Source organism: Chiroxiphia lanceolata, chromosome 3, assembly GCF_009829145.1.
Source record: "Chiroxiphia lanceolata isolate bChiLan1 chromosome 3, bChiLan1.pri, whole genome shotgun sequence".
Lineage (NCBI taxonomy): Eukaryota > Metazoa > Chordata > Aves > Passeriformes > Pipridae > Chiroxiphia > Chiroxiphia lanceolata.
Genome location: NC_045639.1, coordinates 90,960,224 through 90,973,106, shown reverse-complemented (window position 1 = coordinate 90,973,106; position 12,883 = coordinate 90,960,224). Strand labels below are relative to the sequence as shown.

At 34.5% G+C, this 12,883-nt stretch overlaps 1 protein-coding gene across 11 annotated transcripts in view; it reads right to left on the bottom strand.

The window, feature by feature from the left end:
* KHDRBS2 (KH RNA binding domain containing, signal transduction associated 2) overlaps positions 1 to 12,883 on the bottom strand; it is a 360,694-nt gene that overhangs the window by 60,080 nt on the left and 287,731 nt on the right. For all 11 annotated transcript variants that reach the window (XR_004355952.1, XR_004355950.1, XR_004355949.1 and 8 more), the window contains exon 7: positions 2,099 to 2,181. Coding sequence is in view for 2 of the 11 variants with exons in the window: in XM_032682291.1 (XP_032538182.1) it covers positions 2,099 to 2,181 (83 nt within the window). In the remaining 9 variants the exon portion in view is untranslated. The remainder of the gene's footprint in view (positions 1 to 2,098; positions 2,182 to 12,883) is intronic.

Genomic DNA, 12,883 nt, shown 5'->3' with positions numbered 1-12,883 from the left:
TTTCTCATCTTATGCTTTAGAATTTCAGTCACTCCCTGCAGAGGGTAGTTATGATAATTTTCTGGCTAAGCATGGACATTGCCTACAAGATTTCATTAATTTTTTTCCTATAAATCACACACTGGATGAGATGAATAAGTATTTTGAAGAAGTACTACTTATCTTTGTTAGGTTTGCACATGATATTACATCTTGATCATATGACTGGAGTATACTATTAAACAAGATCTGAGACTTGGAGAAAACACTTTGATATACACATCTAACCAAATATCTTGGTCATATTATTTCATTGCATTGTATTGTTTTTGGCTCAGTAGGGAGGTTTCTGTGAAGCTAAATGGCCAATAAGGTACAGAAATCCACATTGTTTATCTAATGGTCTTTTTGTTCTTTAAATCTTTGAAGTGAGAAGTCTGTGGTTCTGAAAGTGCTCTTTTGAAATCAATAGCCTACTTGTGGCATTAAGTGCCACTCAACATGGATAAGTGTGACCACATGTCCTGTTATATATTTCAAAAGGAAATGTTTTAGTTGCAGATTTTAAACAGATTAGGTATCCTGGTGGTAGCTCATGTTAGTAGAAAACATATCTGATGACTAAACTTAATAGCTGTTTAATTTACTAGATTATGTGACTATAAATTTTCTTTCTTGAGTCAAATTATCACTGCTAGTTCTAGCTGTATTATAATACACTCCTCATAAACTTGATATATTTGTCATTTAGTTGCCTGGAACATCAACTTGCAAAGAAATTACAGGTTAATTCAGATGATATAAAGCAATGTCATAGCAGAGAGATTTCCAACTAATTACTGTTTTTACTTCAGAGACAGTATCTCCTGTGACAATTCACTCTTGAAGCAAAAGATGAGCTGTACTCTTATCAAAAAAGTTGGAGTACATTTGACAACATGAATATCTACCTACACAATGCCATGATGGCTGCAGCTATTAATGTATAATTACTTGAAAGTGTTGTTAAAGTGTACTTGATGGGGTTTACATTTAGGTGTGAGAAATCCTTTTAAATATACTTCACTGGTTATAAAAATACTTATAAGGTATTTTTTATCAGCTCCAGTACCACTCACTACAGCAGTTCTGGAGCTGAATGTAATTCTGACAGTCATTTTCATCAGCAAAGCATTCAACAAAAATAGATGGTTAAACAAAAAAGCGAGGGTAAGGTCCTCTGGTCTTTGGATTGCAGAACCCTGTACGTATACATCACTTTCTTGCCCAGTGAGAATCACATGAACTCAGTTAAAATCTGTGTCTTTTCTTGTCAAAATTTCATTTGCCTTTCCACAGTCTTACAAGTACTCTTAGCAACCCATAAAAGCACTTTCTGAATAAAAGTCTGAAGCACCCTTTTGTCCTCCAGCTTAACCGTGAAAAAGATGTCATTCCATATTTAGTAAACATGGACCAACTGTCAGATTAATGGATGAGTGCATGTGGTGTATGTGTATAAAAAAAGAGGTAATTTTTGTTGCCTCATTTTCGTGACACAATATAAGATGTGAATGTGATTTTTTCCCCATTACTGCACATTGTAAGGACATAAAATAAATTTCCAAACTTATCAATTCTGAGAGTTGCTGAGAAAGTAACTGGCTGAAAACAGATAGTTTCAGCATTCTGGCATGTCATTCCCTTCTACAGTTTACCTTGATGGTGGATGCAACCAGAAGCAGGTATTTACCATCACAACTACTTTTTTTTTATTTCCTTCTGGTTTTTCTCAAATCATTGTAAAGGCAATAAATATGAGATGCCCCTGAACACTTCTCACCAGTAAAGAACTGCAAAAACAAGTTCAGAATGACATCAGCTAGGAAGATAAAGTAATTGCTTGTAAAAAAATACATTTACTTTGCACCAATTATAAAAACTATCTGCTTAAATTTTTGCTTCATTTGAATAACTCTGTATATAACGTCTGACTGCCATTATTACTTTTTGACAGCTTTTTAAAGTGCTGTGAGATTTTGTAAAATTTAATGTGGAAAATAAAACCGGAAATTTATATGAAAAACTAAGAGAGAAAAGTGTACTTTGAAAAAAATAATGTAAAAGTACAAATGCTTACCTTTGTGTTTGGGTAGCATAACTGTTATCATATGCCTCATAGCTTGGATCATCATATTCACCCCCATACCCATCATCGTATCCCTAAGGGAAAAACAGAACACAGCTTAGAGGAGTGATAAATCAAAGGATATTATCAAGCTGTGAAAATAACTTGCATTAACATATGCATGGTGTGTTTGCTCAGTATTGTGTAAAATATGTGGCTGATTGAAGAGAATTATGAATTGTGAGGCACAACCTGTACAGTGCAAGGGTAAAGAAATCAGTTACTCATTTAAGAACTCAGCTTATTTACTGATAAACTGTGGTGCATTGTCCAAACCACACTGTTCCAGTGGGATCTGTGTAGAATACTGATGAATGATAATAAAAAATAATAATCTCCTGGCAGTCTGTTATATAAATAGTTCCATAAATACCTATAGGTGAAATGAACAAATGGCAGGTGTATTACACTATTAAGAATGGTATTGTGACAAAATCTTAATATTCAATCTATTAAAAAAAAGAAAAAACAACCCAAAACATGACAATCTATGAGAAACAATATTTGCAAGCAAGTAATGCATTATGATATTTTAAAATAACTTAGAGTAAGCACCTTTTCCTTCACTGAGCATTCCGCTCTTTTTAAAGTCAGGCTTTTCTGGGACAACTTAACAGACATTTTAGTACAGGTTCCTCCCATCTAACTGAAGGGTCCTTACTGAAGCGCTCAGACAAATGCTCAGTTTGCCTAAGGTAGAGAGAAATAAGTGACTTCAGAAGGTGGTTCAGTTCATCTAATGTCTGAATATTCCACTGAAGGAACCATGGGTAGTTATGATCCATTGTAGCTGACTCTGAACCCAAGAGTGCTCAGGAACCAGACAATAAATAAATAAATAAAGATATAATCCAAGGATGCCGTTTAATATGCTTTTCTTGTATGACAGGACAACAGAATAGGCAGGAAGAAGGCTGTATGGAAACACTTTTTTTTCTTCTTTATGATTTTTAGGAACCAGTATTTTTAGTTAAATAGAAATTAAACATTTTTTTGTCATAAGGAAACCCATTAAGGAAAGTGCTAAAGGAAATAGGAGACTTAAAAATCTTTGACTCAATATTAATTACAGCAGAAGGCAACTTTTTCCCTCCCACAAGCTATGCAAAATTTAGTTAGATTTGGGCAGAAGGGACAGCATGATGCAGCTTCAAAATAACAGCAGTCCAATAAACAATCACTCTAGTACACTATCAAAACCACCCAAAGTACAGTGTTGGTTTGGTACTTCATTATTTCTGCTAAATAAACTCTATAATGATATTGAACAAGACTTCACTGGCACTCTCGAATTAAAGAAAACATTCAATGAAGGAAGCATTCAGTTATGTCTCCTCAGGTCAAACATATTAAATCTGCCTGTTCCTCTGGTGTACCCAGCAACGAGGACAAGTGAGGATTCCAGGTGGGAGAGTTCATCCCTGTAGTGCTGTATGGCCTGAAGGAATGACAGGACTCCAGATGGTGACCTCACTTCTCAGGCACCAGGTCAGCTTGCAGCAAGGGAAAGCCTTTCTGAGCAGGAGGGAGAGTCCCATTTTGGGACTGGGGAATGGCCTCTCCTAGAATCTGAAGTCCACACGAGCCTCATCATCTTCCACTTCAGGTGGAAGTGCAGTGGTTTGACTTGTTAATATTAGTAATAGTTCCTTAATCTTTGTTCGCGAAGCCTAGCCATGATTAGTAATAGTTAATATTAGTATAAACTCATAGCAAAAAGTACTGTTAAAAACATATCCCTGCACACTACAGTGATATATCGAATATTAGATAGCTAAATACACAATCTTGCTTCTGAGGATAGAATGCAAGAAACAGTGAAGCCCAGGAGACAGATGTTAGCCACATGAATTAGTATGCTACTGGGCAGGATCCTGCTACCGTGAAGAAGAGGATGATGCAAGTTCCTATATAAAGTCAAATAGCTAGAGGAAAGACATTTCAGCCTGCTTACCCACCATATGAAAGAATGGGAAAAGCAACAATTACAAATTAGCTCTCTCAGTTTTTTGATGCCTGAGATGGATCAATGTTCAGCATCAGCAGGGCAGAGAACACTTGTTAATATTTGACGCCTCTGTAGGTTCATGTTATAGATTTTAACAGCCTCCCTAAAGGCTCAGAGTATGTCAATACAGTGCAAATGGTTCAAGTGGAATGGCTGGAAAACAGAGACAAAGTAAAAAAGCACAATATCTCTTTAATAAAGAAAAACTATTTTCTGGATAATGTTCATTTATTTGGGTAATTCTGTATGAGAATTATCTTCTAATCCTACAGGTGAAGTGTTTATGTAAGGTACACAGTTATTAAAAGTTTAATATGTACACACAGTTATTAAAAGTTTAATATGATGTATTGTACCCAGACACCTACCAAGCCTTTAGGTGTCTAGAACTGAGACCTGAAATAGCTCCTTTCACATCCTTAAAGTGTCTTAAACTCACTGAGCATTTTTCTTCTCTTTAACATTCAGCTCCCAAGAACCTACGACTTTAACGTTTGAAAGTATTTCTTGGATGGGTACTTTGAGAGATGAAACACCCTGCTCCCACCTGCTGAGATCAAAAGTTATGAGTTTGATGGTGTCCAAATTAACATATTTTGTACTCTCTGTGTGCTGAGAAGGGTGTTCCCCAAAGCAATTCTGTATAAACCCAGAGACCAGAACCCAAGATGACCTCTCCAAATGCAGTGCAATTTTCTACTCAGCACCAGAGTCAGACTACTTCATGCATGCTCTAGGTCTGTTAGGCCTTATATTAAAAACAAGCAAACAAACCAACCGTATTAAATTGATAAATGTTTTTTATATATATGGTGATAGGAACAGAGCCTTTCTCTAAGAGAAACTAAGTTACTAGTGCTTGCTTTACCCTCAGCATATTGAAGGAAAAAGATTACCTACGCTGTCAGTGATTTGAATACGACATTTGTTCTTCTAAAATTTCTACAGTTTCATTTATTTCACCAGAAATCTTCACATATATATGTATAACAGACCTTCCCTCCTATGTTAAGTTCTAACGCCTTTTCATTGAGGTCTGTGCTTTTCAAGTAGAAATACTCTCGGATAAAGTGTCTTTAGACATGACCTGATCAAGATCTCCACGTTAGTCAGAATATTAGAAAACTTGTATAAAAAGTTGATAGGTTCGAGTCATTTAGTTTCAGTGAAGGAGAAGAAAGCAACTCCCTAAATTTTAAGAGTTCTTTGATGAGGCTAATGAGGGTGCAGATAAGCATAACCTGAGGGAACCAGCATCTTTTGAAAGTTACTGATGAATTTTGATTCTCAGGGATATTCAAGGGAATGTGGTTGGATGCCTGGGAAGACTCTTTTCCTGTGTAGGAATGGTAGCTGCCACCACCATTCAGAATAAAAAGCCTACCATAAAGAACTGGAAAAAAATGCGATGGGGAACTATCAGAAATAGTCAATGTCAAATGTCAATGTCAATGTCAAATGACAATAGCCATTTCTAGGTAGGTTTCTGTGCCAGGCTATCTTTTCTCAGGTATTTCTTACTAAAACAACTTTCTCAATCATAAAAAAACCCCAAAAAGACCTCTTCAGTTTGTGTTAGGGAAAAGGAAAGTTAGTCTTCCAATGTCTAGGATTTGGACTGGAGAAAAAAGAACAGAAATGTACATTTGAAGCTGTAGTGGGACTAAGAATGTTTATAAATAATTATGGATGATTTTGAGGAATTTTGGTATTGTTAAGAGTTGAAAAATAATAACAAAAAAGATGAAAATTAAGAAAAAATTTAAAATACAGCTCAATTTAAAAAAAAGATTTATTTGAAAATGAGCGGATATAAATATTTACCAGTCTTTCCCCATAAAGTGAAGACAGGAAAAACTCTTAGAAGAATCTCAAAACAGCATCTGAAATTAGCATTAGGAACACTCAATTGAGTAGGAAATATTCAGTATTCTATTACTGATAAAGAAAATTATAGTCGGGGCAAAAGGGGTGTAGAAGTCAAAAGGGACATATTTTGAAAAAGGCTTATATTCTACCACCTGAGAAAAAGTTAAGTATCAATTTGATTCAATACTCAAAATACCATTGAGAAGGATTTATTTTAACTATTTAGATTTACTCAAATCTTCTTAAATTTTCAGATGCTGAAAGAGATATTATAAATACAAACAAAATTTTAAGTATCATTAGTTACAAGGGTATGATAATATAACACAATCTGATCTCTTTAAACTTGAACTTACTTCATAATGTTAAGATCCTGTTTCAAACAATAACAGCCCACACTCAAATGCACCAAGTTTAAATCACCTCTTCTTGAATAGCCTTAAAAACAGATTTTTCAGAGCACTGAAAAACTCTGTGAAACCAAGAAGGACAATATTTCTAATACTTCTAATGAAAACTGCTTTATTCACAATATTTTAGGTATGTCCTAGTAATACATAATAAAATACATTGTAATAAAGTTGAAACTTACTTATTTTTTATAGAAAATAGCCCAACTTTTTTAAAAGTAGCAAATTTCAAAATATTTAGAATTAATTAAATAGATAAATAAGCAAAACACAAACAACAGTAAGTCAAAATAAAGTGAATTATGCAACCCAGTATTTTACTTGGCAAATATGTGAACAAGAAAAATGTGCTGCTGGATAACCAGAGCAAGCCTTCTCATTAGCTGCATCCAGCAGTACACAAAAGTAGTACTGTAGCTCATGAGGGAGAAGGCGAGGGTATAAATACCCACCTCTAATTGTAACTATTAAGTAGAAGAAGTTTTTTCTCAGAAAAGGGACCTTTGCCGAGTTTTCAGTCTTTTCTTCATCTTGCTTCTTTGTTGCTGTCTCACTCTCTTTTCTGTTGTGACTTGGCCACATTCCTACTTTCTCACACATCCGTATCACCTTAGGTTGGAAGCTAAAAGCCAGTCATTTACCAGTAACCTGTAACCTGTCAGTAGATTCCCATAAGACTCACAGGGTAAAACCAAAATATTTTTAGACGATAATTAATACTTTTTAGACATATCTGAAAACAAGTTGAACTGCTCTCTAAATGAGAACTTTCTTTCCAGTAACTATAAAGGGAGCCCAGGATGTATGCGTTAGATTTACATAACTGACATTAAGGTATGCAAGTTAGTTCATCATTTGAAGGAATTTATTGCTCATGTATTTAGAGCAGCCCTGAGGAGAAGAACTTGGGGGTGTTGGTTGATGAGAAGCTCAACATGAACCAGCAGTGCATGTTTGCAGCCCAGAAAGCCAAAAGCATCCTGGGCTGCATCAAATGCAGCTTGGCCAACAGGTCTGCTCCACTCTTTCATCCTGGAAGACCTCACCTGGAGCACTGCATCCAGGTCTGGGGCCCTCAACATAAGAAGAACGTGGACCTGTTTGAGCAGGTTTGGAGGAGGCCACCAAGATGATCAGGGGTCTGGAGCATCTCTCCTATAAAGACAGGCTGTGAGAGCTGGGGTTCTTCAGCCTGTAGAAGGACTTTTTACAAGGGCATGCAGTGAATGGACATGGAAGAATGGCAAATTAAGACAAAATTCTTCACTGTGGGGATGGTGAGGTTCTAGTTGTTTAGAGAAGTTGCGGATATCCCATCCCTGGAAGTGTTCAAGGTCTGGTTGGATGGGGCTCTGAGCAATCTGATCTAGTGGAAGGTGTTCCTGCTCATGTCAGGGGGGTTGGAGCTAGATGATCTTTAAGGTCTCTTCCAACTCAATCTATTTTATGATTCTATGATTCTAAGATGGTGGTAGCTCTAAGTATATGTAGAGGAACACATTTCAATATATTTTTCTGTAATTTAAATAAATGGCAATTTTGCTCTACCTACTACAAAGTGTTGAGAACATGCAACTAGAGAAGATGAATCTCATTGAAGTACCTGGGAAGTTACTCAGTTGCTGAGGAAGGATTCCTAAAATTGTAATTTATATTTAGAAACTGAAATTCTGACTAAATTATTCCATAGGTACATATGCCTATTATCATAGCTGGTCATGGATTCTTCAACTATACCTCCAAGGTCAAAAAAAAGGAAAACTACATATTATCAGTTTGTTAAAGACGATATATATCCCCTGTACTGGGAGATCTACCAAACATTTTGAAGATGAACTAAAAAGTAAGCAGAGTGGCACTATATCTATCAAAATTAAAATTAGTAGTAATAATAATAATAAAAAATATGCTGCAACTAAAATGGGAATAATAATCAATTGAAAAATCAGAACTCTAATGTTAGGGACTTCATAAATGCAATAGATGATCTAGAGTCCACAGTGCTGAGATAACCCAGAGTAGACAAGCTCACCAGAGGCAATGAAGTAATCTCAACACATTTGATCTCAACAAAATCCCACCAGCAGTAGGAAACACCTTTATAAATGAATGGTAAAACATAAAGAGATGAACATTTTTCATGTACTCATAGAAATATAATTGAAATTTCAATATAATCACTGTCATGGAGATTTTGCAAATTCAAAGCAGAAAACATTCATGTCCTCATATTTCAGTGGTTTAAATAAATCTCATGTTGAACAATTAGAATATTGACATATACGTAAGATAATACATAAGATATGCATACCTTATGAAATCCCTGGGGTATTAGAACATTGACATAAAGATGAGTAAAACTGAACAAGTTTACTACCCAGATAAAAATAGGACAGGGGACACAGAAGTAAACAGCTGTGCACTGTAAAAGCAGGCACAGTAAAACAGAATCTCAGATACTTCAAAAGATTGCTGTGTACTCTCCTAAATGTATGTTTAATTTCTTTCCTTTTCTATTTATTCTTTTCTATTTGTTTCTATAATTTTCCAACTAAATGCAAAATAAATTTCAGTGTACTGAAAATCAGAACAGAATGAAAATATAAAAGAAAACCTAATAGAAGAGAGATTTTTCTTACTTCTTCCATATTTGCATGACTGTGGCCTACAGCATAATTCACTGCTGCAATTATTATACTACAGCATTCATACGACTAACATCTTTCTTCAAATACTTCTGTTTTCTCTCTTATGCTCATGAAGCCACATTAAAACTTCTAATTTTTGTGTCAAAGCTCTGTATAACCAACTGCTGCTTACATCCATTTAACTTATTGCACTTTTCACTCTCCCCTTACTTTGCTATCATCAATTCTGAAACCCTTTCCTCTTCCATTTATTTGTGATGTTTTTCATACTTCCTCTCCTTATGGAATAGTATCCTAACCTCAGTGTCAATCCTTTACTCAGTTCCCATTCCACAGAAACTTCTCACAGAAACATCTCTTTCTTCCAATATCAATAAAATGCCTTATTTTAGTAATAAGCAGCAAGTGGAGATGAAGAATAATCCAAAATATCTACTTTGTGTATCTGTGGTAAGTTGCATTTTTGCATTTATCCATGACTGAAGAAAGGATTTTTAATTGTTATTTTCACTGATGAGTTGTACTGCTTTACACTGTACTTGAGTGATAATATATTACAGTATCAAGTTGCACTGGTGACAATATATTGCATAAATGGCACTTAAATGAAAGATTTAATTTTCCTGTGAACTTAAATGAATAGAGTAGAAGGCAGTCTTCAGCTGCCAAGGGAGGATGGGCTGCAATACACCCACTATTGGTTTTAATCTCTCTATCTTATCTAATATTTCTTTTTACAAAATTTCCACCAAAGCAGATAGACACAATGCCTTACATGTTAAATAAACTCTGTATGTTAAATAAACTCTTTAATAACCTACAAAATGAAATTTCCAGGCCTTGAATGGTTGGGAAATCCAAGAAATTGTCCTTTTTATTTTTCAGCCTTGAAAACTGGATTGTCCATCTCAGAGCTTTTAAATGTGCAAGTAAATTCTGCGGTACTAGGAAAGAGCAGAAATACTTTGACGGGTGCTTTACAGGACCCTGAACTGCATTTAATTTAAAATCAAATTTCACTCTGATGTATTATTAATGCTGGAAGTAGGCTCTTTAAATTCAACTTGGCCAAATGCAAGATACTGTGCTCTACTAAATACATTCTCAAATTCTATAAGGTGCACATGTCTTTGGATTTAAAGAATTCCTTCAGGAAAAGACTTGTAGGAGTCATCATGATTAACACCTAGATCTGTACAATTGTACTGCAGCATTGAAGAAAAAAATTCAGCAAAAATAGTCTTATATTTTTTATGTCAAGAAAGGAAAAGAAAACACATAGGTTAATTCTTTGTGCAATACTACTGGCTTTGATTCACTTTTATCCTCTATTTAAATATATTTAACCATTAAGGATTCCATGAATTAATAATACATAACAGTAACAAATCTTCACAGTGAAATTAGAGACAAACTTGTTTAAAGTGCTCAAAACCCAAGGCAAATAAAGATTTATTTATTTATTAATCCTGAAATGGATCTAGATGAGACTTCAGGCATTCACAATGATGGAATCTTTATATCTTAATATTTGCCAGACACCCCATACCTTTGTCATAAATTACAGTTCTTGCTTAATCAAATTGCAAATGTCCTACATTGTTAAAAAGAGAGTTCATCACATATTTTCTAGAATCTAATTTTATAGAAAAATATTTCTGAAAATAAATTTGGACAACAAAATTTAAATTGTCTTGTGTATGTAATTTATGCATTTTGCATAATTTTTGACTCTTTACATAAGCATTTTAACTCTTCCATTTATTTTTCTTACTTTATAAAAGGCCATGCAGTAGTATTTAGAAGACATAAAAATGGTAGCTCTTATTTGCTATTAAGCCATACAGCTAAATAGTATTTCAGCAGTACCATGATACCTTTGATTTTATTTTTTAAGCTGCAACCTGAATAACGTGCTTCATCAATATATATATGTTTGAATTGATCAAACTGTTTTTTTAATTCAGTTTTGAAGTGTTGATGTAATGAAATTTACTGTGAAAAACAATTAGATTTTAAAAGTTATGAAAATCAATCTAGCACTAGGGAAACTAAATGTTGATACCAGTTGCAGAAGAGATGAACTCATTGTTTTTTCTGCTTATGACAATTATTAAGCTTATTATAAAAGTGTCGTTTACAATGAATGCAGCAATGTTTACACTGCTGCTAATCACTGTTGAATAACAATGTTCCAGGAAATTCTTCTTGGTCCTGTGTGCTGTACAGGAGTAAAATCCAAAGTACCAACTCAAGACATCTGAACAGTAATATTAAATTTTCTAACAAATATTGCGAGACTAGGAACTACAGTTTAGCACGATGTAGGAAATACAAGGATTAAAGGAACTGCAGAATTTTATTTCTGGATTTTATAAACATGTAAGAGTCAACTCAACTAGCACAATCTTGCACAAGAATTAACGCAGAAAGACCAGGTATAATTAAAAGAAAACACATAGAATGTAATGGGACTTCTCATTTGTGGATACCATAATCAGCAAAACAGTAAAGAGTAGTTAAAACTTCCTGAGATTCTTAAAGGTAGTTTTAAATTGTTATTCCCTCAAGTTTGAGCATGCTATTAGAGAAATTAGGAATGGAAAAGAACAGATCATCTATTAGAAGATCCTGTCAAATATGATTGTTCCTTTCAGAACATTTTAGTGCTTTCTCTAATCAAATGCTAAATATTGCCATTAGTAGGGATTCCACCATTTCTCTTGGGAGACTCTCTGACAACCTAATAGATCTTTGTGTCAGAAATCTCTGCTAACTTTATCCCATATGGCTACATATATCCTATTGTACCAGTGAGACGCATTCTCCTAACTCAGTATTCTCAGTGTTCTTAAATGTGTGTTATATTTTTTTATTTTCTTTTAAAAATTATTCAAACATAAAGATTCAAAATCAAATGCAACTCTGACACAGAGATATGTTGATCAGCACATAGCACAGCAACAAGTCAGGACCCCAAATCTTCAAAAAAACCTCATACAGATCCCTGCTTTCACAAATATTTTCCTTGGGTCCAGGAAATGGATGTATCAGAAAAAATGTCTGCTTGTCTTTTGACTGTAGTGAATCAAGAGTGTCAAATACTACTATTAGCATCCTAAAGTGAAAACCTTCTAACAGAAGTGCCTATCAGTGGTGATAGATGACCTGCCTGAATTAAACCCTTAGAGCCTGATGGAATTTCATTGCATTAAAATCCACCCAGAAAGTAACAGAAAGCCAGTACAGACCTCAGAATACGACTTTCATAGAAACCCACTCAGCTTATTCTGTAAGCCTTTGTGCTTATTTTTTTTTTTTTGCATATTTTTAAGGTGATGAAAACAATGCAGATATGTAACACAATAACAAAATCCCTATTAAATAGAGAATAAAAATCCCGTTATTATGTATGGCATATTCTAAGACTCTTGTGCTGCAAACAGGGATGTGTTGTGATCTCAGACTGCAGCAAGAAACAAGAAATAAGAAGGAATAACAACAATTTCCCCTACTGAATGCTACAATCTTTCTACCATGCAGCTGTAATCCCTTTGGTATAGCTTTGTCTTTACCTGCTGGCTATCATTCATGGTTGAAAACTCAGAAATCAGAGATATTTGATACATTAACTGAGTTAAATACACTAAAGGCACAGACACTCATAAAACTGGCATACTGAAAACACTGGATACTATCTCTGTGCTAGTTCTTTTGCTTGACAAGGAATAAAAAGTAAGAAAAAGCACAAGGAAAGGTAAAAAAGGCCAACAGCTCTGTTCATTTTGGGACTATTCATCTC